The sequence below is a fragment of the Astatotilapia calliptera genome, chromosome 6 (genome assembly GCF_900246225.1).
Source record: "Astatotilapia calliptera chromosome 6, fAstCal1.2, whole genome shotgun sequence".
In the NCBI taxonomy this organism is placed as follows: Eukaryota; Metazoa; Chordata; class Actinopteri; order Cichliformes; family Cichlidae; genus Astatotilapia; species Astatotilapia calliptera.
In genome coordinates, this window is record NC_039307.1 from 16,893,364 (window position 1) to 16,920,450 (window position 27,087).

Consider the following 27,087-nt stretch of genomic DNA (forward strand, 5'->3'; position numbering starts at 1 on the left):
AGATATTGATGGAAATCAAACAAAGTAAGTTTTGGGATTGAGGAAAGCGGTCCTGCTTGGCTGCTCAGTAAATGACAGCTGACTTTTCCCCCTTTTTTATATTATCAGATGCGTGGACACACAGAGCACAGCTTATATCTATGGCCAGGTTGTCATTAAAATAACATATCATCCTTTAGTGGCCCGATCTTTGCTCTTGGGTTGTAAACATTAAAAAAAAAACACCACACACATAAAAACCGAGCAGCTCTGCTCTCGCTCGGCCGTCCCCACAGAGTCACTCTGCAAACTTCAGGCGGTAGGTAGGAGCCGGCGCAGCTCTCTAATCCCTGCAGCCCGTGATTTAGCCTCTGGTCCTCCTAATGCTCCTAAAGCCCCAGCTGCTCTCCTGGCCGCTCCGCTCTCTCCGCGACAGACTGCACACCGCTCGCTTTATTAATAATTCACCTAATAATTCACCAGTTCGACGCTGCCGCCTGAAGCACCGGCCCCCCACTGTAAACAACTGCCCCAATTCCCCGTCTATTATTTTGTGTATGTGCGTGTAAACAGGGCGCATGCTGCTGAGGTGAGCTATTTAGTGGCTGATATTTTGGGAGGGAGGGAAGAGCAAGGCAATCTATCGCTGCCGGAGCGCACGGCGAGCTTCCATTTTTACGCACCGAGGCATCCAGAGCCCCGCCGAAGCCGCGACCGACGACGTATCGCTGTACAGGCATTCCTCTATCGGCGAGGCTGTAGCGATTTGAAGAGGCACGACGCAAGCTGCTCTTTCATCTCGTCAGCTTTGAGGAGGAGGCGGCGAGGGACCAGGGGTGTCCCCCCCGTTTGCGTGTAACTCCGTGCGTGTGCTTGCGTGTGTTTGTGTGCGTTCGGATCAAGAGAGAGGAGAGAGAGAGAGAGATACGAGGGTAAAACAGATCGGACGCGCGGCATAGGAGACAGCTGCTTTTGGACACGTTTTGGACACAGAAGCTGATCGACCGCAAAGGCTGCACACGGAAAAATAATAGAAACAAAACTTACTCTGCGTCACTTCTCCCGTCCATTATTATTTTGGGTTATTTTTTTGATTTTTTTTAAACCCGTATTATCAGTATTAATTCGGGGAGGGTTTTTTTTTTTAGCATCTCCCAGTCTGCTGGAGTTTTGCCGCCGAAGGACGCACCTCGGGACTTAGACGCAGACGTCTCCCTCACTTCTTTCTGCGGGACATGGGCGCATCTGACGCCAAACAGCGGTAGACGGAAGGCTCGGAGCTGGTGTCTTCGTTTCCTTCTATCGCTTTCAGAGTGGACCGACTTTTGAAAGAGCGTGTTTTTTTCTCTATCTGGGCCTAAAGCCGACGTGTTTAAAGGTCCTTTTTTGCTTCCGGCAACAGCGAAGAGACTAAGTCTTCCTCCCTCATCTCTCACTCCCTCTCTCACTTTTTTGGAAGCTGAACTTTTAAAGGAAAATGGGGCATTGAGAGGGTTGGCAGATCTCCCCACGCTATAATGGTACGTGCTGTGTAACTCAATAGTTCCTTTCTGTTGGCTCTATAGGGTAAAGTCTATAGGGCTGGAAATAAACAAAACATGCTTGCACTTATTTCAGGGCTCTAATTTCTTTGTAAAGAACTTTTGTTGCGGATGGATTTGGTGCTAGAGTTCTGGGCCACAACACACCTGTGTGCGTCCCTGTGCACGTGCGTGTATGCGCGCGTGCAGATGTAAAAGTAACTCAACTCGTTTGTCTGCCAAATGTAATTACAAAGCGTCTAAATGAGCCGCAATTGAATAAACATTCAGTACTGAGCGCTGAGTGTTAAATATTATTCTCACACACTGCCTTGTTTTTCCTACAGCTCCGTGCATTTTATGACCAAAGTGATTTTCATTTATTTGTTAACAATAAGCTACTTTTTTGTCGCAGTTCTTTTTCGTGAAATTTCTCCCACAGTGCTCTCAAATATCTGCAGCTGTAATAATTATGTGCATGGCATGTGTTCAAAATTAATTTTCTCCACATTTAAATCAGTGCAATTCTCCTTTCTGGCGCGTTAACGTGCATCGAGTGGCCCTGTAGACAGAGTCTGATCTTTGCTGCTAAAGTCACACAAAATAAAAGCAAAGGTAAATCTTAAAGACTCGCACAGTGATCGTGTGTGGACGATTATTACTGCTGTACTGGTTATTATTATGCCCTAAGAATCGCAATAAATTAACGTGGCGCACGACTCTCGCGCGTTACTCCACCTTGCACTCGCCGACTCGAGTCTTTTCTATCAGAAGGCGGCTGCTCTTTTTTATCAATGGGCACTTCATTTGCGTAGCTGATGACACTTTATAGCGACTACAAGGGGGTGGGGAGGTGAGGTGACACACAGACCATCTTTGTGCCCTCAGAACAAGCGCTGAGAGTCCTCAGAAAGAGCAAGTAGCATAAATTAGAGCACCTCCGAAGCATTTAATATTGATCTGAAAATCGGATGATGACGATGAGCTCATTATCTCTCTAAATCCAGCAGCATTTGGAGATAAATATCAGATTTTATCATCAATATCTTCTCTAAAACTGCTACAGCAATATTGAAAATGCAAGGCTGTGACCATCAGCTTTACGTGATCTCTATTAACTCAAAGCTTTACGTTTTAAAATGTCCTAATAAAAATGCAGCATTATCATTGCTAAATCAACTTAAGAGATTGAAGCAGAAGATTCCATTATTTTTGGTATTTTGTTTAAGCTATTTTTACTCATAGATTTCTGATTAAATTTGCTAAACCTGTGAAGTATTTTAAGGTGATAGTGATGGTTGTTTACTGCAACATAGAAATAACAGACTGCACTGTGAAATACTTTGTAGATCATCCGATATGTTTCAGTATCTCACTATTACAATCCTGTAATATAACTCTTACCTCTTACTCTTGCTCACACGTCTTCACCTCAAATATCGATGCTGTTACACACAAATACTCATCTACCTTCCTGAAAGTTTGAGACCTGTTTTAGAACAGTCAATCCTTAGAAATAAAACAGTGAGAGTTTATTTAGACTGAAACCGTATCTGATTATAATGTTTCTGGGAATGCACACGGAATCTCACAAATGATAAGCACCAAAGATACAGGAGGGGAAAAAATGTATAAACTTGGCACTCGGATAATTACAGATCTGTCTCTTTATCATACTGAGTATACATAACAAAAACACTTTAAAAATAATACACACATATATATATCTATCTATATATTTATATATAGATAGATATATAGATTCGCGGTCACTGACATGATCAAATATTGCCTGTATATGCAGCATTACTTTAAAGAGCATTAGCAGAAGTGTTCATTCACTTTTTGCACATTTATCATCGGCCGCCAACTTTGCACGAGCACCCTGATTGCTCTCTACATGAAGGGCGCATAGCCCACACGTTGTCACGTGTTTTTTTATGGGTTATAAATGTCAGCCTTACGTGACATCGAGGGGGTCACCTACCAAAAACTTTTTCTTGCCCCAGCTGCCCTGACTCACAGTCATACCTGCTAAACAACAACACAGACAGGCCCCAAGATGCTCAAGATGTCAAATTCTAGGCCGCATGTGTCTTCTGATGTCAGCTTTCCAATTATCTGTCTATATATCTTAAGGTAAGCCAAACATTAGACAATTGTTCGTAATTGGCAGTGATAATACGATGCTCATTTTGTTTTGATTCTCGGCCTATAATTTCACAGTTGGTTGCGCTGCGGTTGTTGCAGAGAAAACGTGCCAACCACAGAAGCTGTCAGTCAAATAAAAGTCAAGAAACTTATTGGTGCCAAGTTGGGAGGTGGGCGTAAACCTTTTACCAGATTATTAAATACATTTTCAAAGTACCATTTCAGTTAAGATGGAAGTGGGTGAGACATTTGAAATGAGCTCAACACGCTGCCTCCTTGAGTCACATTGTGTGTGTGTGTGTGTGTGTGTGTGTGTGTGTGTGTGTGTGTGTGTGTGTGTGTGTGTGTGTGTGTGTGTGTAACTCCATGCTTCCCGGTCTTTGTGGTAAACTCTACTGTATTAGAACCATAACCACAAGAAAATCTCCCCACGGATCAGTCCTTGTGTGACACAATGGGTTGATTGTCCCAGCCCAAACCTCATTGTTAAATGCATTAACCAGAGTAGCTAGACCTTAGTTGAATGTGGTTTGGACCTTCAAATAAGAGAATGAATAAGGACCCATGTACAAAGAAGGGTGCCAGTGGCATTGGGTTACTTAATGTGCCAAGGGGGCGTTTGGTGCAAGCAAGTGTGTCAGTGAAATGTTGCTGGTTCAGTTCAGTGTTACAACTGGCATGGTATTATCATAAGGCCACAGCCATAGCCTATCCTGTCTAGCAAGATTAGTAGTTGACAGGCAAGTTGCCAGGCCAAGTGCATCTTGGGGTGTGTCACAATGAGCGCTCTGTTCAGACCTGTTTAATCGAACAGTTTTGGTCAACAAAGATGTTTTTTTAATAAAGCAACGCTGGCGTAGTTTCACTATCTATCTGGCATTCAGGTGATTCACCTCACCTCACCTCACCTTTAAATTAAACCGCAAACCAGCTTGTATGAATTTCTCACACAAGTCAAATATCTTTTTACTCGAGGCATCTATTTTTTTAATACACCAGCAGTCAGGCCTCTTGAACAGACTCGCTTTTCACACGATGTGCCTCCCGCCTTATCCAGGATCCCAACATTTAGTATTATTGTGTAAAACACAACTGCACAATTAAGCCAAATGCAATCTTCAGCTCTGCGTCTTGGCTGTACTTCTGACCCAAGCAAACCTTCAGGACTCACGAGTGGAGTGAAATAATTAGCCCCACTCTACTCAGCCATCCATCCATCATTTTTTTAATGCAGCCCCTCGGTTTCTCATCTTCTTTCTTAGCCTCCCTGTTTTCTCGTCACCCCCCCTGAGAAGGCTGTGTGAAAAATCGTATTTTTCCAACGTTTCTCCCCGAGGCAGCTTTGGCAGGGACTCACACGGCGGCCATTTCTGCCTTTCATACACTCCTCACACACCATGGAACAGATCGCCGGTGCGGCCTGGCATCTTTGAAGTGGTTGCCATCTCACGCAGGTTGGCTGGACTGTTTTCCTCTCCCCATCCCCCTATTTTCATCCTGTGCCTTAAACTTGGCAGTGTTGCTTTTCAGGCACCAAATAACGATGATAAAAACATGGTTGAGACACAATGGTGGTTATAATAACCATGTTTTTTTAAAAGAAAGAAAAAGAAAAAAAAGAAAAAAGCGGGATCAACAGTGCTGGTAGTGGTTGTGGTTCATGATTGTGGGGCGGCCAGGATAAAGGTTTTGTGGAAACAAGGAGAGGGCTGCACCAGGTGTGTGACAAGTGTAAGTTTTTATGTGTAGGTGGTGAATTAGTGTGCAAGTGTGTGTTTTTGTGTGTAACTGCTAATGTGATATGCAGAGAGACAGAAAGCGAGGAAAGGTGGGGCGATGTGTGTGTGTGGTTGGGGGGGGATCATTGATATGATGCCATTCATTTGCTTTAAAATGGAGCCACCTGAGAACAAATTCCACCATCAGGGCCTTTCATACACAAAGCTCTGTAGAGGTGTGTTTGTAAGTACATGTGTGAGTGTACGTGCAGTGCGAGAGCAGGTTTCGGAGATCTCACCTCCAAAGAATTTGGCCATATGGTCGTCAACACTAAATCCAAAGAGAGAGCGAGTGAGCCAAGGAAAGAGAAGTGTCTTCTTTTGTCAGTGAAGGCAGAAAGAAAGGCAGCTTAAAACACACCATATACAGATACCTTAGATCAGATGGCTCAGACAAATAAATAAATAAAAATCCTCCACTGCATCCCTTACTCCACATATTTGTGAAGTAGGAAAATCTGTCTCAATTAACACATTTGCATTGGGCGATGATGGACTCCAAATAGGTCACTGACTCAATCTCCCGCCTCCGAATCTTCCCTCTAAAATGTTAATTAAGCAGGGCTTTGAGATTTTTTCGCTCAGGGCTGGCCATATGGGCCGGGCATATGTTCTATATATATAGTACAATATATAATTCATACACTGCTGCAGGAGAGTGTTTGGGGGCCCTGGAGTTTTTTTTAGGGGTTTACTACAAAGGGAATCAGTATGTTCTGGCCTCCCCAGTGCCAGGTACAGAGCTTAGCCTATTCATTAGCTTCATGTTATTCATTGTTGTACAATAGGATTGAGGTTCATCAACACCTGTTTTTCTGGCGAACAGCATAAAGTGGGTGTTTAAATTCCTCTTTGTTGGATGGTTAATATGAAATGAGAGCAAATTATCTACTGTTGGAGTTCAATTGTTGTTGGGGTTTTTGGTTGTTTGTTTTATGTGTGTTATGTTGCTCTTCCTGAAGTCAGGTTAAATGATAGCTAATGCTGAGATTCTGGGGGTACGAAAACCTACAAATGTACAAAAGGTTTTCTCAAATAGTCAGCGCTCCCAGTTGTCCCACTGCCATCCAGCCAGACACCCATTCACCAGCAGCACTGGGCAGCAGCAGCCAATAAAAACAGCTCTTTCCCACCCGCAGCTTTTTGGGTTCGACTCAACCAATCAGGGTAGGCTTGCTGGTGCACCTGACGCTGTTTCTGGCCAGGGACAGCCAATCACAGAGGCTCCAGCACACCTGATGCATTGTGGTCTGCTTGCTGGTAGTCAGCAGGCTCGCACTGCTGTGGACCCCACCACAGGTGTCGTGGATCCAGGCCATTATTCTGCCTGCCAGCCAATCAGAGGCGTCATTTCATTATCAGACACATGTGGCCTGGCAGAATCTGAGTGCTTGCATTTTGTCGTGTGTGTGTGTGTGTGTGGATCTGCATGTCTATTAGCATGGATGTGTATTTGTGGATGTGAGGGACTCTATTACCCCATTCCCATAATGCCTTGCTCTCTTATCAGCAGGCCTCTCTGACTCTGAATCCCAGCTTCATCATCATTTTGAAACTCGTGTTGCCCCCTCAAGGAGTCGAGAGCCTCAGCAATAAAAAAGGGCTAAAAATAGGAAAAAGAAAACAATGTTTATGGACTAATAAAGATGATTAAGAATCGCACAATTGCAGAAAAATGGAAGGTTTGCGAGTGCAGATTATCTGTAATAAAAAGCTGAGGGGAGAGATTGGGGAGAGAGGGAGAAAGAGAGTTAGCCATACAGACCTCTCATTGCGAAGGATATGAATAGCCTTTGTTTTCACCACAACTCAGGGCTGTGTGGTCTGCCAACGTCTGGCTCTTATTATGGGGTTTGTGTCTGTGTGTCTGCGTAAGTGGCATGCACGTGTATATCGGTGTGTGTGTGTGCGCTGGTACGTGTTGCAGTGTGTTTGCGCGTGAGGCAGAGTGAACATGGGTGTGGAAAAAATGTATATGCATATGGGCGATTATATTTTCAAGAGGGTTAGACTATATGCGTGTGCATTTCGGCATTTCCACACACATGCAGTGTTTTCTCTCTGCTCCCGTTCGCTGAATAAATGTGGCATGGGGTCTTGGGCTGGCACAAGCGCGTGTGCATGCTTTTTTATCCGTTAAAGTTGTGAAATGAAATAGGATTTCACAGAACGGCACAGCGGCTGTGGGATTTGGGCTCCCTTCGGCTAAGTAGAGTGGGATAGGTTGATCCAATCAACTGCAGAACTGCAAGGAGAGCCTATTTCACAGCTCCGGGCCCTGCCAGAACCCTGCCTGCCCGCCTGCCTGCTTGACTTAGAATACAAATGAAGCTCCCTGAATGCACACCTACACACATATGCATGCATACACCCTTGTACTTACAGACAATCTGACTGGGGATTTATAGTGCAAGTGTTGTGGAGCTTCTGTGGAGAAATGAAACCAGTTGGGGTTAAAAGACTGTTTCACACGGAGCGGGTACATTTTAGGGTTACGTCTCACAAAGAGGAGGGAAGGAAAATCACAATTTCGTTTTGCCACAATCTAAATTACACTGGTTTAAACAAATTAACAGAGTGTTGTGAGATTGCTTTAAATGTTGCAATACTTCTTAAATATACTATATGTTATTAAAGAGCAACGAAATCCAATTATAATATTTAATTTAATAAATATTAAAATGATATAAAATATATGCTGGGCTAAAATCTGTGCTGTATTTGTTCCACATTTCGCAGCATGACTTTTCAGCTACATGGAAACAATTTTAACTGAATAACTATTTCTCTGTTTTTCAGGCTACTGACACCTACCTGGTGAACGACGATCCCACTAGAGGCCCAGGGATGCCTGAATGTTTCCTCGTGTCTGATACATATAGGGTATACACATCCCCAAAATACATACACACTGCAAGCTATCTGTATCTGTCCTTTTAATTGCACTGATGTCCCAAGATATATTTCCTGGACACAAAAAAACAAAAAAGGAACCCAGTCCCTCTCTGTTTTTCTTTTGTAGGGGGGAGGACTTTTTTAAAGTACAAAAGCCTCATTAGTGCATTCATTTGACATGGTCCGACCACAGCATAGGAAACACTATGCTACCTTCATTCTTGCCATGATGAATGTTTGTTTCTAGGGTTCCATTAATGTGTTCAGAAAATACATCCACATTTTGTGTTGACGTTGTGCTATTAGCTCGCTCATATGTCCATTTCCTCCGCACACACACACACACAAAAAAATTCCCACACGTCTTCATGAATGTTCTCAGTTCATCTGTCAGTTGCGCTGACATGTGGCAAAAGTGCCCTGCAAAAACACTATGTTTCCTAAAAATGTCAACTTTTCCGTGACATGTATTTTTATAAGGGATTATTTAGGCTTGGCAGAAAATTGGTTTTGTTGCAGATTCATGTGGAGGACACGCGTCACGTGCAGGGCAAAAGTTAGAAGCCAGTTAAAGCAAAGAAAAATATACTTGACGTTATAAAAGTGAAATTTTTCTGGAGGATACTGCCTGGGTTACATGTTATACATATGGTAATTTTCACAAATATTTCCCCCCCCAAAAAAAATCAGCTTTCAGAATGAGTTTGGCGATAACTGCTAGACTGCCTGGAAAATTGTTCTTTTGGCCTACACGCTTCAATATGACTTGTTCCATTTTCCACTTTTAAAACAAACTAATTATGACATAATCCCAGCAAAATAAATCTATACGTCTTTATTACAGCTGAATACAAATATGGTAAAAATGCACAAATCCAAAGCCGTCAGAGTATGACATATAGTAAACACATTTTTTTCAAAAGCAGCAGGCCTAACACAGTGCTCTGCATACACACTCACAAACAGATCCATAGTCTCTGGGATCCACACTGTATATGATATGCTTGTTAGCCGTGGCGGCCGGTCAGCCATGTCTTTCTGACTGCATATGCCTGTATGCATTTGACTGGCATGCCGCTTCGCAGGCAGACGTAAACAGCTTACTCAAACAATATTTACACTGTATGCCGTAGTAAACGGTACAGTTGCACAATATTCTGTTCACATATTTCCTGCCTTTTGAAAGGCAGCCTCAACCACCTGTCTCACACATTTAGCATGCTAATGGCAGTATCAGTATGCTACATCACATTCAATATTTAATGGCCTAGCCACAGGCATTGGTAAACAACAAGGATATGAGTAGTGCTGTGTGTCAATGGGAGACCGCAACATGCTAACTTTAGGCACGCCATATGGTTTTCTCATGTGCTTTTTAATGGCAAGCGTAGTCTCAGAAACCACTAGATCCCTGTGCGCTCGAGGGGCTTTCAAAGGTGATGTTGAGACCTGACTGTTTGATTATAGGCAGAGAGTTTGGAAAGAAAGCCCAAGCGTCAGTGTTTTGTAACTTCTGCGGTCGGTTGCTATAGTTTGTTTGTTGCAGCCAAGTGCCTGTGTTGAATACTGAGATGGACACCTAATGTCAGACTGAAGCCAGAAACAAAGACAACCAGTAAAATCAGGCAGCAGAAAGGGAGAGTGTGTGTGTGATGAGGACAGCAAAAAAAAGAAAGAAACTAAAGAAAGGGAGAATAGCTGAAGATTATGAGACAGAAAAGGAGAAAGTGACACTAAAAAGACCCACTGAGAAAGAGAAAAAATGGGGTAGACAGAAAGAAAAAGAGGGAAAGCGAGAGAGCGGACAAAAGCTTTGGGGTTTGGGCCTGTGCCGTGGTGGGGTGTGGTTTGGAAAGAGGAGAGACTTTGGGAAAAGAACACTACACCTCAATATGTTTTACTTTCTTTCACTTCAATTTAGATTTTTCTCTCTTTTTCTTCTGGGTGAAATTCTTTTTCTGGTTGTTTGTGCCAATATATCTTTGACCAACAGACATTTGTGTTCATGAATGCACTGAAACTGTGAGTGTGTGTGTGTCTGTCTCTACTGTACACTATATGCATGTGCGTTTGTGGTGTAGGTTTCTATGTATGCTACATAGGCTGAGGTCTCGTAAAGTTGCACAGCTTCATCCCCCCCCAGAAAAACTTGGCATCCAAGCACGAGGGTGACTTCAACCCCCAAAACCGCACCCTTGCGCACACATGTGGGTGGGAGCAAAAACTTTTGCACAACTGGAACACATACGCACACGGAGACTTGCACATATAGAATTGTATTCACACACAGGCACACGCATGCTTCCAAATACTAATGCTCGCTCTCTCTCTTCTCACTAATGCTCGCTCTCTCTTCTCACACACACACACACACACACACACACTCTTACACACACATGCACAAGGCAGAGGCTTATGTATAATTGCAGGCACTCTGCCTGCATATATGAGTTTGATTAGGCTGAGGAGCAGGGAGCGGGTGAGGATAAAGCCAAGCCTGATTAGAACCAGAGTGTATTGCTTCCATACAATAGAGGCACAATGAGACCGGTTTAGAGCACTTTGCACAAGTTCAGGTATCTTTTGTCGACATAAACATATACCGTATACTGGAATATGACTTGGATTCAGTTAAAAACAAAAGCAGAAATAGCAAAGCAAAATGTATCATGGCTGAAAAAAATGACTCTTAGACAGCAGAATTTACAACTTGCTGTAATAATTTTGGACTTGTTTAGGTTCATGAATACGCCTGCCATTGTAAATATTTAAGTCTGGTTATAACTTTCAGATGATGAGCTCTTTAGTTAAAACGAGCGGCACGCAGCATCTCAAGCTAAAGCGGAGCTGCAGAGTCAGGGCTCATGTTGAGCGCTGACACCTTGTAAAATGCATTAAATAAAAATAGGCGGTCCAGATTTAATGAGATGTTTCAGCAGTATGAAAAGCCGACCCTACCGCGCACGTTTACTTTACAGTAACACATAGTCAAGTTAACAATCGGGCCCCCTTCAACAAACTTGTAAGACATTTAAATAGCTTGTACACAGAAAGCTTTGTGCCACCATCCAGATGACTGGCTGACAAAGGACCACAGCATAATCTGAGCTGTAAATTTAAAACTTTCTTCTTTTTTTTTGGTCTTTCTATTTTGGTTACACTTGGGTTTGCTTCTGCATTCTTCATAAGAGCAAAGGATATGAAAGCAGAAAAGGGATCTTTTTGAGGAAATCTGCCACCTCAATCACTTGTGTTTGCTCTGGCAAACACAAGTGATTGGCAAAGATTTTTAAGACAGTTTTGTCAAAGTAAATATCCCTGCACCAAAAAAAGATTCCGTTTTTTTTACATGACCAAAAGACTGCAAACATAGATAGATAGATAGATAGATAGATAGATAGATAGATAGATAGATAGATAGATAGATAGATAGATAGATAGATAGATAGATAGATAGATAGATAAAAAAACATTATTTAACAGAACTAAAAGCTTAGATTTCTGCTTCCGAAGTGTTTAAATCATGTAGTAAAATATAAGCGAAATCCCATGCCACATTTACAAAAGTATTACTATCTTTAAAATACAACGAGCTGACTGCTCTGCCCGCACAGTACCACAGGCGCACATTGAGCCCCTGTAGTTCTGCAGGAATACTGTAGCTCAAGCGACTTTTCTTTGGGGGATTTAGCGAAAAAAAAGAAAAGAAAAGAGAAAAGAAACGTTTAAATAACGATCGTTTCAAACATAATGTTAGGTTTGTGACGATCTGATAGAAAAGCGGGGAGGAAGAGAGAGAGAGTGAGTGAGAGAGAGGGAGCGTTAGAGAGAAAGAGGGAGGGAGGGAGGCAGGGAGAGAGAGCAGCAAAAACTTTCCTCTAAAGTTAGCGCGGAGCTTTCACTGCAAGTGAGGCGGGGTTACAGCCTGGACTGAGCCACAGCGGCTTTGCAATGCGGCACCGCAGCGAACCTCCATCCAACTTTGTTATCAGCAACTCCAAATTTCATCTGTAGACTCCAACATGTACTCCCCTTACTGCTTGACACAGGTATGGAAGAAAATCGCCGTTTTAAGGCTCCGGCGCTTTGCTTTTTTCCCTTCCCCCCCGGTGTAGCGCGCCTCCGGTTTGTTTTTACTGTACGTGGTTTACAGTGTTGTGTCGCCTGTCGCGCTGCTACTTGTCATTTGCTGCGTACGAAGGAGCTTTTCCCAACTCTGCTCTCTTTTCCCCGATAGTGTTTAACCTCCCTCGCTCTCTCACTCTCTCTCCCTCTCTCGCGCTCTCTCTCTCCCCCTTTCTTTTTAATGGCACTCCTCCAACGGGCTTTCTTGTGCGTCTCATTGCGCATGGTTTGGAGAGAAAATGGCGCTTCTCCCAAATCTATTTTATATAAAACGGAGGTTGGAGAAAGGGGAAGAGGGGCTGGGTGTCCTGACAGCTTGCGACTAATTCCAGACAAACGGAGGCAATAACCGGTTTTATCCATAAAGCTCATGAACGAGTTTTAATGAAGCTTCTTGAGTAGTAAAATCTTCTTCTTTTTTTAAGGTTTCTAACTTACGGCTGTAGGGTGGTCTGCCAGTTTTCAGCCGCGGGGGCCTTTAAGGGTCACGTCCTAGATGCAATCTTAACTGGATTTATCATATTCTGCAACAGCAGAAACAAAACAAAGTGCTTTATTTTATTTATTTATTTTTAATTGTTTTTTGGGTTGTTTTTTTTTTAGCCAAATAAGAAATTGTGGGCAAGTGTGCATGTGTGTGTTCTCGGTGGTGTCAGATTGATTAATGACAAAACGGAGGTGCCCTTTAAATAAACAACAGAACCACTCCGTAATATTTGCATAATCATTGTATGAAAGTCAGTATAGGTGGAAGCTTTTTAGGGATTCTCCCGGTTAAAAAAAGCGGGAGAATGTAATGTGCGTAATTTTAAAGGCCGTGGATCAGGTACAGGTTCTACACAGAGGAATAAGTTAAGTTAAAAAAAAGTTTAGATCAATTTGCTTTAAAACATTTTCTTTAAACTGCAGCTTTTAACTGAGATCTGTGAATATTTAGCTCACAGGTTTTCACCTAAATTCGAAATTACAGACTTAGTTTTGACCTTTCAAGGCTCATTTCCTCTAAGCATTTCTGCCACTGTGCACTAAAACGCTGCATTATCTTGTTTCACCTCATACCCTATAATGTTCCTTTGATATATATCTGTAAACTGTGCACTAGAAATAAACTCGAGATTAAAGGAAAACACAGGACTAGGACAACCTTCAAACCTTTGTTTTTGTCTTTGTTGATTTTTTGACAGAAGTGACGTAGAGCTTAGGCTTTATTTTTCTTTTTGTTTCATTTTTCATAACAGTGAATACATTGTCTTTATGAGCTCGGCTTGTGTTGTTTCAGTGAGTAAGGAGCCTTTATCTGTAAATCAAAACAGATCATATCACAGGCCTCGGGAGATCAAAGGTCACTCTGTAAATGACCTTTTTCATTTTCTTTACAGCGCCGCACTTTTTGTGCCCGACAGAGCACATACATTTAAAGTTATGTTTATTCAAGTTATATTAGAACAGTCACTGCAGAGTTAACAGATGAGGACCACAGGAGCGCCGAGCCTGCTGCTCCAGGCCACCGCAGGTCCGTTTTCCCCTTCTGCCGCTCGGCTTATCAAATTCACACACCGGGATAAAAGCACTTTTTTTATTTGCACGCACGTCACCAGCAAGCCTTTATTTAAAGGTGGAGTTAATAATTACCGTTTAATATCAGTCGGCCCATTTGTCAGTAAGAAATGATTTTTTTTAAACACAAGCTTCAGTTACCTGTAAGTTACAGCCTGCAGTGCAATAAATGCCAATTATAAGGCTTATGATGTATAATTTTTGCGCATTAATTTGACTTTTGAAACATAATAAAATCACAGTTTGGCTTCCAGCCTGCGTGTTACATTTCAATGATACAGGAAGGTCACGGCCTGCAGCCCTGCGTTTCTTTTAGTCCTACAAAATGCTTTACTGTAATATTCATACGTTTTGCAAAAAATGTATTCCAAACCATATTGTAGCTGCACAGCCTTTTGCAGTGGAGCAGAGAATTGTAATCATTCCTTTCCTTAAACAGAACAGTCTGGTTTCGAGAGCTCCGAGGAAAACATGCAGGATTCCTTCTCACAGTTATTTCAGGCCTTCAGACCAGACCTGTTTTGCTTTTTCTTTGACTGAAACTAAAGTATAATGTGTATGCATGTGTGTATGTCTCTTCTCCGTTAGTTTGTTTTTACGTAAAAAAAAACCAAAAACCAAAAAACAAACCCGGAATCACAGGCATCCCTAGAAACGCGTCGGTCTCGTTCTCTTTCTTCCCGCTTTCTCTTGACTGTTCTGCCGTCTGCAGGTTTTATAGAGTCAGAATGACATTTAATAATCAATAGCCCATTTGATTTGCCCCGTAAAATAAGTCCAGCAGCCCTACTGCATATTTAGTACAGATAATTTTCCGAGCCTGGCGGTATGAGGCGAGGTCCGCATCGAGTTTCCTCTTTCTTTCCATTAATTAAAATTAATTGGCAGCAGATCCTCTCACACGAGCACCGCATGGACTCGTGCTGCCCATATGCGTGATACATATTGATCTGCTTAGGCTGCTGTTACTGCGTCTACGGGTCTAGTGACAGATATCAAGCAAAGCTGGTTTGTTTGCATTCTCTCGTATCTCCTTGAGAGCTCGTGTTTGTATGTCGAGTATATTAAGATAACACCAGTCAAAGATTAACCCCAAAGACGCCCGTGCATCCTGCTTCTTTCACACCTGTAATTGAAACATGACTTAAACATTTGCATTAATTTATGCTCTGCTCTTTTTAATTATCTTTTGATGCGTCATTAAAACGGAATACACGCCATTTGTGTGTGTGTGTGTGGGGGGGGGGGGGGGGGGGTTTCACATGAGTGTACACACGGATGCTGACGTGCGTAATGTAGATTGCTTGTAGCCTAACCATCCATCCATCCTTCCACATTCGTCCAGTGACTCCATTAAGAGTTTGTTCTTGATCACTGTCGTGTAAATAATTCACAAATCACAGAAAACATGTAAAAGTGGTGTAAACAACCTACAATGCATTATTAATGCTGATAAAAGCTTTTTTGGAATAGCCTGGTAGGTGACGGACCGACGAGCCAAAGTAGCGGTGCAAAACATTGCCAAACATTAGCAGGAGTTGGTTTTTTGTTTTTTTGCGTACGCGTGGCATTGTTTCACGTCCCTGTGACGGGAAATGCATTTGCATGAAGTTTTAATGCGGCTTGAAGGTCGAGGGGGGCGGGGGCGTCGTTAATTAAAACTTCTATGTGCTGCGTTTTTGAATTCGGTTATTTCAGACTGCTGTTAAGTCCCGTTTATCCAAAATGAAATGGGTTGCTAGCGCCAAATTCTGAAGCTTTTGCCGCAAAATAAGAAATGTTTAACAATGTGCCGGGAGATTGTTTAACTGCTCCCCTCGCAGTTCACGCGCAGAACATTTTTATTTGTTCACTTGATTCTCGCTTATACGCCATTCATGTCCTATTATACGCACTTCTTAAGGGTTTTAGATTTTTTTTTGGACTTCAAATGAGTCCTTGAAATTCACTCGGCCATGTGCGATTGGCTGAGCCATTAGAAGCATGAAGTGAAATGTGCACAGGCTACAATAGCCGTGCCATATAGCAATAGCACAAGAAGAGGGGGGGGGGGGGGGGGAGTGAAGATGTTGCAGACAGTATCTTTGGTGATAGAGATAAAAGCATTTTTATCGCAACCAAACAGCCAAGTGAATCACTGTATATGGAGCAGCGCACAATATGTGTGGCAATCTGTGTGAAATTCACACAGCCAGTTTCTATACAGTTAGACTGTCCAAATCAAATATTCATTCTTAAGCCGAATTTTGAGATTGTTCTTTTTCCTGTTTCCACCTAGAAGTCGCCATTGTCACAAAGGGTCAAATGTTCAAGACACATGGCGTCACAGCTAACTACCTGCTAGTGTGTGCTTTTTGTGTGCGTACAGTACTTGTTTTTCCGTCCCGTTTTGGGCCACGGCTCTCCTGCGTCAGCGTAGGTTCTGGTTTCACTGGGACCGGTCAGTGACTGCTGGTGTAAGCCGAGGTGGGTCTGCATGATCTGGTAACATACCAATCCTTACCGGCATCACTTTGCACCCACACATGCACACACACTCCCTATAATCCTGCGCACACATAGCTAGTTTGCAGGCACAGCTCTGTTGTGGTGGACGGTAAGCATGGTGAAAATGGCCAACTGCAGGCCAAGGGCAAGCAGGCAGTGAGTTGTAGGCAGAACCCAGGGGTACACTGTGTTCTTTTTACTCATTCATCCTTTGCTAGAGGCAGACAAGGTCCAACTTACGCTCCTTGGCCCCGAGTGAGAGCTGGTAGGCAGGCACGAAGGAACGCATAAGAAATGGCACATGATGATGTCAGTTTAGCAGTGTCTAAATACATTTGGATCACGGGCTACCAATAAATGTGCCTGATATGTGTGAGGGATTGATGTGTGCCTAAATTAACTTAAATTGTTACTCAAAATTTTGAAATCACATGCATAGTGTCAAACGGTAGTCTATACTAAAATTATGAGTTTTTGTTTGTAACGTCACCAAAAAAGAAAAAAATATGCAATTGAAGGACCCATAAAGCCCCAGACCTATAGCCTAAGGTAGCTCTTGGACAGTCGTCCTATGGCAGTGTGTGTTTGTTTGAATGTGGGTGAATCTGTCTTGGAGGTGATTTAAATCCAACACAGTGGCGCTCTGTTTATCCCTTATCTGTGCAGTCTTCCCAACTGCCCATAGAAAATGGATTTATCATGCTTAACCGAGGCACTTGGCACAATCCGGTAATAGGTGGCTGTCCTCTGGATGGATGAGCATGTGTTTGTGTGGCCGATATGCGCGTGTTTATGTGTGGCCTTGTGCACATGTTACCTCCTCCCTGTCCTCTGCCTTCTAGTGTGGATTAGGTTTAGGTTGATCTGTGGCCAGTGGTAGCAGGCGGCCCCTATAGCGGTCTTATGTTGGTCTGAGATAGTTTTGTTTACCGAGCCATACTGCACACACATGTATGCATGAAGATACGCAAACTCATCCGAAAAGAGAATGAACACTCACGTAATGTTATAGACTGATAGACAGACGCGTTCAGGAGCGGGAGCAGCAGCAGCAGAGTCGAAATCCCCTCACTGTGCTGATACTGGGAACGCTGCTCCGACTTTAGCCTTTGCCAGTTTTCGTCACGGGGGTGGAAAATGCTCCAAAATCAAATTTTCACAATTGTCCCTCAGAGCTTTTGTTGTGGCTTTGCTCACTATGCGATATAATTTTAATCTTGGCTGGGGTACGAATTAAGTGTGTAAAGTGCTCGTGTGATTGACTGATAATTGCATATCCTCCCTGTGCAAGACTGTTATTTTTTTCTCAGGTTTCAGAATCAGAGGTGCAACAACTAGCAGTTTACAGTCATTTAACGTGAAAAGACTTTAGTTTGCCAGCAAAAGAGATGAAATCATCAGACGAGGGAAATGTGAGAAACCACTAAGGAATCAAGAGATGAGAAGATGCAAGAGCCAAAGAAGTGCGCTGCTCTTGCATCTGCTTGGGACAGACTCCCCTTCACCTTCATCCCCACTTCTCCTTCTCCTCCACACCCCTCCACCTTCTCAATTAGCTCCCTTTTAAAGAGAAGTAACGGTTAGTGAGTGATCGGCATTGTTCGAGGATGAGCTTCAGTTGTTGTTGTTGTTTGTCTCACCCTCTCCCTGTATCTTGCTCCATCCCCCTCCTGTGTGACCCGTTGGTGTGTTTTTCGTTCTTTTTGATTTTCTCAGAGGCTTTTTTTTTTCCTTTTTTTTTGTGGGGGTAACCCCACTGAATGGGACAATGCAGCCTAGCGTGAAATTAAAGCTCTTAGTTAGTTTGGAGTTGCTCAAAAGAGGATTTTACACATGCATGCATTCATCACCCTCCCATACGCTATAGATATAGCTAATTAGAGGAAGTATACCCTATTTCGAGCATCAAGAGCCCAATTAAAAGAGTAGGGGAAACCTCAGTGAGTGAGATCTAGGCCAAATCAGCTCAGTGAAAGCAATTCTGTTTCCTTGCGTGTGAACAGTATGGCTCCTTCCTTAATCCAGGCGGGAAAATATGGACGAGGCTGATATGAGAAGAGTGCAAGTTTCATTAACATATGCATGTCACGTACTCAGTAAGAAAATCAAGAAAACATTCTGATTGATCATCCTGACAGGCGAGCGTCAGATTCAAAACAGATTGGGCTGCTCTTGCTGACTCTTCCAAGTCTCATTTTGGAAGTAGTCTGCACCAAAATGTCTGTCATGTGTGCACATTTCTGTTGTTCACGTCAAAGACATTTATTTGTGCTTCCCCCCCCCCCCCCCCCCAATCAGTTAAAACAGCCTTGTGATTGTTTTGCCTCGTCGGAAAAAGTTGGCGTTCTCCTTAAACAAACAGATCATAAAAGTGTAGGCATTTCGAATTAAATGCAAGCAAAGCAATCGCAGGCTACTGTTCGACACCTAAGCCTTTGCCAATATGTTTACTGTATTTTTAAATGGTTATTGATGGCAATATATAGGGCAGGCTGTATAGCCACGACAGCCCAGTGTGTTGAATGACTGGCTAAGGTCATTTATTTTTGACTGGGCTCTGTGTACATTTGTGTGAGTTAGAAGAGGCATTGCGGTGCAGGGCTGCAGCAGCCACGGGAGCGTTAGCCGAAAAATCAACCGGGCCAAACGAACATGTCTGACATTTGTTACGGATGCGCTTGCAAACTCCCAATCACCGTGATTCTCTTTGACAATTGTAATTCCCCGTATTATTAAGTAACGCACACACATGTGTGTGCACACACATTTCTGTTCAGCCATGTGTCCGCAGTGTATCTGCGGACACAGAGGTCTGTAGTTCCAACTGCAGCCAGGGAATCCAGTTAGTGAGTCAGACTTTGTGGAACAAAGTGTGCTGCTCTCTGATTTTCTCCCTCTCACTCTGTCTGTCTCTCTCTCTCTCACTCCTGTTGAGAGCGCTGGCAGCTCGCCAGGGGTGGAAAAATCTATAAGCCGTTGCGTAATATACCATATCTTTACCTTGGTTGAACCCAGCGCAAGATCCACAGCTGTGTGAGCACACAAACAGAGAAATGAGTGTGCTCGTGCCCCGTGTGTGTGAGGCAGAGAGAAAGAGGCCACAGACAGAGGGAGAGAGACACACAGAGTGGCTTCTTTGTGGCCAGTTTTCACTGTGTACCCTCATATAAACAGTATCACACCACTTTGATCAAATGCTGCTGACAATTTTTTTTTCTTAAGTGGACCGAGCATAGTGTTCTAATCACTCTCTGGAGAAACTAAGCTCAGGCCACATAAGATTTATCTGTTTTTGAGGCGGCCGATGTCAAAAATGGAAATCAAATTAGGTCCATGTTTTGCTTGCATGACATATGAACTCCATGGAAACGCCACTGTACTTCCAAAGTCAGAGGGGTGAGCGTATCGCTCTTCACGAGGTACTTGTGCTCTGTGCATAACTTCAGGGAGGAAATTAGAATATCGAATAAATTAAAGTGTATCCGGCCTCTCATGTTTGGCACGCTTCCTCTCATTCGATTCACAAGATTGGGGTTTGCTGTGTTTGGAGCTGTTTGTGCAAGTGCAGGCCTCGCTCGCAGTGTCCATCTGCACCTGAAGCTTCTTCGGGAGCAGTCGCTGTTTATACTCCTGTGGGAGGGAGTGTAATGTTTTGATTGGATGCCTCTGAACGCTGTGTAGCTGCTGACTTTCAGACTTTTGTACTGAGCGCGCCTTCGTTCATGGGTGTCAGCTCTGTTATAGAGATATTCTTATAAATGGCAAAAAAAAAAAAAACACAAAAAAACTCCAAAAGAAACAAAAATAAATGTGTGAGTAAAGAGTTTGAGCTTCTTTCCAAAGCGTGCGGGTCTCCGTGTGATCATTTAAGTAAAACGAAATGCCAAATATTGTCTAATCAGTCCTCCATCTTAACTAATATGATCAATCCAGGCAGTGATATTAGCCATCTGAAATTCACATGATAGGACTGATTCATTTTTGATTATGCTGATTGCTATTAAATGGTCTGTAATGACTACTGATAATCCCCATATGCAGCTCAGAACTCTGGATTCGCTGGGAGGCTGTTGTTTGTTAATGCACCACTGAAACCTAAAACACATACAGATGTGTGTGTGTGGGACAAAACCACAAACCCAATCGAGATCCCTTGCCATTGTTTCAGTGCATGCTCGTGCTTAATTTTTACCGGGCTCGCTTATGGAAATGTTTGAGCGGACGTGCAGAGTAAACCCCACCACCCCCACCCGCGTATTCAACTCATTTTTTTCCCTCCCCTTCAGCTACGCAGTGTAAAGGGTCAAACTGTTAGTGTGGTGATGGTGGTTTGGACCCGGAGGGCGGGCGGGGGGGTGACAGCTCTATGAGGGAGGTAGCTTCATTTGGGTGGAAGAAGGATACTGCATCATTTTTCACCTCATGTATTGCATATGTATGCCTGTGTATACTGTGTAAACGTTTGTGAGACTGACTGCTGATATGTTTGTGTTTATTGACTCAAAGAGACAGGCCGTGGCTGCGTACACAGCGGTGTACGGGTGGCAGGGGTCCAGGACTGGGGGAAACGTGTGTGTTTAAAGTACACACAGGCCTAATTATGCTGATTTAAGCATTCTTGCGGTCCTCCCTCTGGCTTGTGGTGTGTTAACTGGCACTGGGGCGTCCAGCAGAGAGCGAGAGAGGCAGTGAGGGAGTGACGGAAAAGATTGAAAAAAAAAGAAAAAGAAGACAGAAATAGAATAGGGCAACCTTAATCAAAAGACTGATTAAAATTAATAAGGAGGTCGGCAAAAAGAGAAATGGTGGCAGTTTAAAGTACTCAAACACAGCAAGAGTAACTGAAAAAGGTCCCAGATGCTAGCGAAACAGGGGAAAAACATGCAGCACTATCAAACTTCCCGGCAGGTTTTTTCCCTCCTCACTTTGGGGTTACGAGCGCGCCCGCTCTTCATATTTATTTTTATATTCAGATGTTATGGATTGCTCCGGGAAAAGGCTGTCCCTTTTCCCAGCAGAGGAATTAATACTGTTTGAATGTTCTTCCTGCAGTCGAAAAAGAAGGAATTTTTGCAATGGAGTTTAAAAAGGTTTATTAGTTAAATCCTGACCGGTGCTAAATAAACAGGCTAGGGATGATTAAAATGAACCCTTGTTTGTTTACTCTCTAATTTCTGGCCTGTGTGCATGTGTGCACCTGTCTCCTGTCTTTTAAGTGGTGCAGTTAAGATTGTAAACTATCCAAAAAAACAGAAAATGTTTTTTTTTCCTTTTTTGTCGGGTGAAATTTTTTTTTTTTAAGGAATTGTAAATACGTGTGCGTTTAGAAGGAGTTTTGCAACTTTACTTCATGAGTTTGTTACCTGAAAAGTATCCAAGCATTAAAAGGTACATAAAGAGCCTGCGCAGGTTCCTCCTATAACACAGCCGAGCGGAGATTGATGATGTTGGCCAATGTGTGTTCAAGCTGCTTTTCATGCAGGTGATAAAATCCCGCTGGAGACGAAGGCAGGGCCGCTCGGTGTCTCTGGGTTCATTCACTGCACTCTCTGAGACGGGCTCAAGCAACACCAAAACTCACATGTGTTTTCATTTGAAAGACGCTCTCACTTTCATACACCTCATTTCTTTATACTTTTTTCTTTTTCTGCCCCCCCTTTTTTTAATAGATGTGTTTGCCTATCTTTGTTTTTCTCTATCATTCCTCATCAACTCCCCCAGCTCTCTTTTTTGCTCGCATTACATCTGTTACCTCAACCATTTCTTGTGTATTTTACCTCATTCTTTCCAGCCCCCTCTCCTTTCTTTCATTCCCTCAGGAGGAGCCATAGTCTTATCTGGGATATGTTGGATTTGGTGAGCTTAAAAGCCACTTTACTAACTCCCTGTCTGCCTCTCCTGAGAACAGCACGAGCTATCTTAAACAGTTTCACCATTCACCAGGCTTTGTCCATTGGAATGCTGCTCAATGGGCAACTTTTTACTCCCTATTGGCTTTTTATGCTAATCCTTTACCTGGCTTTCCATCTTCTGGACCTCCTTCCCTTCTCTGTTTCTCGTTCTGCCTCTTTTCTGTTCCTCCGCTGTCTAAAATACTTGATATACACATATTGGGTTTCTTTGGTGATGTGAAGGAATGCTAATGCATCATAACCATATTATAGTACTTAGAGTAGGCAAACGGTGCCAAGTGCTATCTGGAGAATCAAATCTCTGCACAAGAGCCTTTTCTCTGCTTCAGAGTGAAAAACGGTGTTCACATTTTGATTTTCCTCTCTGGACATACATAAAGCCGAAAGCCCGTCTAAAATTTGCTGAAACAATGGTGTTGTTGTATTCAATAATGCAATTTCTCCAGGAATGGGAAAGCTAGCCTAAATAAAGATGAGGCCAAATCCTATTTTGCATCTGATCCAGGGCATACTGTGCTTTCTTCTCTGTGTATGCGAATAAATGTTTGGACGTTTTGCATATACTGTTACGACAATCTGGTCACAGGGACTTTTAAAAGCATTTGAATACCGTAACTGAAATTTAGTAAACAAAATATTTATTTGAATGCTTGAAGAGTGTAACCAAATTATAAGTGCAAATCCAGAAGCAATCCTAACAGGATATGATCAGACCCCGGGCAGGCCCTCTCTGGCGTATGGCAGGCAAACTGGAGTGAGGGATTTGCTCGTTTTATTATTAGGGCCGGCTTGTGTTGTTGATGGAGCGGCTCCATCCATGTTGACTCACAGAAAGACAGCGGTGATGGCTACACTGAGCAGGGGTGTCAGGCTTGGCTGATGACTCCAACTCCCCAAACAGCACTGCAAAGGCAAACCCTTCTTTGTGTGCGCGTGTGCGTATGTATTTGAGTTAGTGGTGTGTTTCTGTGTGCGCGCGCATGTGTGTGTGTGTCTGTGGAGGCCATACTGCAGTTGTGTGTGTATCTTTCTGCGTGTGTGTCTTTCAGTCCTGACAGCCAAGAAGCTTCAGCAGCATCTGACGTGGCAGCTCTTGCTGCTTTCAGTCCAGCTCTTTCCTTCTGGCTCACTTTTCTGTGATACTATCTTTTCATACAATCACATGTTTATAAATGGAGACTGCCTGTTGTTTCATACCGGACCGGCTTTGCTGAAGGTTTATCAAGTCTCTGCAAAACTGTAAATTTCGCTTAAAATAATATTGCAGGAATACTTTTTTTTTTGTAGTGACGAATATTTTTTTTGTTTTTAGAACAATAAAACTGAGCAGGATACTCGAATTAAAACACACACGCACACACACACACGGACATATCTGGCAAGATCCAGTTTAAGGACTGCAAGGGCACATTTGGTTACATGTAAACAGTACTCCACTTACATGTTATACCAACTCTCAACACAATAGGGGGATTTTCTAGCTAAGGGCAATTGCAAAATACCACCTATAAATCAACCAGATGCAAGCTATTATGTAGTTATTTCCATATACTGCAGCGTAAAAGGATATACTGTTCTTTTGTTTTAAATTGTACTTTCATAATTGCACTTATACTCTATAAATTAGAGTGGAGAAAATGGCATTTTTAGTAATAACTGCAACAATCAAATACATATGCATCGTCAGTATATGTGAAACTCTTAACTTAATTTAAAGTTTGGATCAGTATCCAGGTTTTTTTTTCCCTTCCTCATTTTTTCCTCCCAGGCTGTGAGGTGCCTTTTTATCGAGGTGGGTTCCCGCCACTTTATGTCCCCTCTGAGGACATGTACTTATGGCTGTCTGCCTGTGGTGCTGTGGTGCTCCTGAGGTCTGAGCGAGGTGGTAGTTTAGGCTGGGGAAGTCAATAAGCGTGGTCACAGAGGAGATAACTGCACACACACTCTCCCAGAGGCGCCCGTCTGCATGGTGTGTCTGTCTGTCCTCCCCCTGGCTTTTATGGAAGATTCATCTTTAAAAAAGAAAAGCATTGGTTTGAGAGGATTTAACTTTCACAATGATTTGTGTGTGTGTGGTTGAGGGCTCTTTGTTTCTCACTTCACATGTGTTTGTGTTCTCAGTTTCCTCTGGCCTGGCATGGTGGCTGCCCCTATAGGCAGTGCCGTGCAAAATGGGCAAAGCGACCTTTAACCCTTAAACTGCTGCCTTAGAGATATGCATAACTTGCTATCAAGAGCCAAACCCCATCAAGCATTGCAGAGATTAAGACCCAGCTCTCAGGAGGCCATATGGAACAGACACCTTTAGCCCTAATGGGATCAGAGTCACATAGGAAGCCACTTGGAGCAGCAACTGACTCTTAACCCCTAACACCAACTTAGTGCAGACGAGCAAGAGTGCGCGGGCAAAGGCCCAGCTCATATCATGCCACAGGGAGCGGGCACCGTTTAACCCTCACAGTGCCAACCTATCAAGGGCGAAACTCCAACTTATATGATAAGCAGAATTAAATCTGCAAGCTTCGGAGTTCCTGATAGGGAGCTGATGTGGAACTTGGATTGTAACGCCAGGGGGTCAGTGCTCCAAACATTTTTAGTGTTCTAGCTGTACATGTGGTCACCGGGCTGTTGTTTGTTAGGGGTATTTCCTCCATAAAAGCCCTTTTCATCCAGTTAATTTCAATCTGCAGTGCTTTTATGTCCTTGTAAAACATCGGCTTCCCGAAAACAAAAGCTAAAAGTGTGTTTTTACATTTAGAAACTCGATTATGAATTATAAAAAATTGTTTTCAGACTATTTGACTCTTAACCAACTAAAATGAAGCCACAAAAAGCAGACGGACTGCCAGTCTAGTGACAAAATGCTGTAGCAATTTCATTTTATTTGAAAGTCTATTTTGCTACACTTGTAATCTCTGAAAGCATTGTATTTTTAAAAAAAGAAGAAGAACGCTAATTTTAAAACATGTAATTATGTCAAATCTAATTTCTCTCATGCAGTTTTTCCCCTTTTGTGAAAAGAGAGTGTTAATAGATTGAACAAAGACTCAGGGAAAAATCAAGGAAGCAATCAGTCACACAAAACAGGTAATAAATTCACAGGAAATATACGGACAATCGTGCCAAACAGTTTCTTTCAAACAATCTACTTAGCGATAAATGCTGACAGATGATATAATGGTTATAAAAACTGGAAGAGATCAAGAAAAACAGGGATTTCTGGAAGAGACTCTTTCCCTTTAAGAAATATAAACAGGGTATGTGTTATAGCATGAGTGGCTGTATGAGAGCGAGAGAGAGAGAAAGAGGGTAAAGCTAGTTTCTGCACTTGCCTGTCTGAAACCGGGCGAGGAATGAGTGCACAAGTTTGAATCTGGGTGAGTCAAGCTGCGCGAGGGAGAGGCAGCGAGAAAAAGGAGTTCCACGGTGAAAGGAGGGAGAGAGATGCTCGAAGATGGATAGCAGCTGAAAGAAAGGGGGAGCTCAGGCAAATTGGTCGGAGTGAGAGTGTGAGTGAAGCAGCAAAAAGCAGAGGGAGGGATAGTTGAAGTGCAACAACAAGATGAAGTGCAGGAAAGGGAAAGTGTTAGCAAGAGAGGGATTGCAGAGTAAGAGGTGAAAGGAATAAATGAAGGATTGGAGGAGTAGGTGATGGTGGGGGGCACGGAATGAATGTGCGTGTTGGGCTAGTGGTGAATCATTTGCATAAAGGGTGAGGGCACTCTGCCCAGCTTTGGGGAGAGGTTGGCATCTCGCCTTGCCGACTGGCAGAACGAGGACCAGGGAGGAATAAAAGAATGAGGGGGAGTGAAAGAGTGAGAGAGAAAGTCTCTCAATAGTGCATCTCTTGTGCGAGGAGTAGCAGGCCTTGGCTACTGCTGGAGCAGGGCATGGCGGGGAGGGGATATCTGGTTTCATTATCTGCTCGATTCCTGCTGTATTTGCTAATCATGAGGTTCAAAGCCCTTGCTGCAGCTGTAGGCAGGGCACGGTAGCCAGTCTGTGCCGCTGGCATGTGCCGACTGGAACGCTGTAGGTGTGTGCAGCATGCACTTCAGTTTGGAGTGAGACAGAAAGTGTGAGACAGACGTTATGGCTTCCCTTTACTGAGGCAGAAAGCTGCCACACTCTGTCATCCCCCCTCAATCTCTCTCTCTGTGTTTCACACGCATGCACACTCTTAAGTGCCACACTGCCTACTTGACCTTATCAAGAATGGCTGCCCTTGTCGAGGGGAATTGCTGTATTCAGTTCTATTGCAATGTCCTGTCGGAAAATGCCACCTCCAGCAGTATCTGTTCGTTCGCGTGTGCATTTGGTGACGCTACAGAACCACACATACGGTAGTAATCTATACTGTATGTATTCATTTAGGAATTGCCTGCGAGTAATCCTATACCATACCGTCTAGCTGCAGCTACATGTCGGAGTGGTTTATTAAATCGTTGTTTGCAAAATGCAGTGCAGATCCTCCTAATTTAGTTTGAGCGCTCCCATCGCGCTGTAATATCTAAACATTCTTTCTAATTGACGGCACTGATATCAGGATTAGCATCCAGTTTTGGATCAGAGGGGCAAAAGTCTAACGTTTCACGCAGCCTTCTTTAAAGTGCCCACAAAACATTTAGCGTTTGCCACATCTAAAGAGAAAAATTCAGATATATTTAACAAGCTGTGTTCTCC

At 43.2% G+C, this 27,087-nt stretch overlaps 1 protein-coding gene across 10 annotated transcripts in view; it reads left to right on the plus strand.

Annotated features, from left to right (window-relative positions):
- The first annotated feature begins 272 nt into the window (after nucleotides 1-272).
- nfixa (nuclear factor I/Xa) overlaps nucleotides 273-27,087 on the plus strand; it is a 113,309-nt gene continuing 86,494 nt past the window's right edge. For 2 of the 10 annotated variants that reach the window (XM_026170653.1, XM_026170652.1), the window contains exons 1-2: nucleotides 277-1,499; nucleotides 8,228-8,311. In XM_026170653.1, coding sequence (XP_026026438.1) covers nucleotides 1,497-1,499; nucleotides 8,228-8,311 — 87 coding nt within the window. In that variant the 5' untranslated portion in view covers nucleotides 277-1,496. Of the gene's footprint in view, nucleotides 1,500-8,227; nucleotides 8,312-12,171; nucleotides 12,373-27,087 lie in introns of those variants that run through there. The other 8 variants (XM_026170650.1, XM_026170646.1, XM_026170647.1 and 5 more) reach the window with 8 other exon arrangements.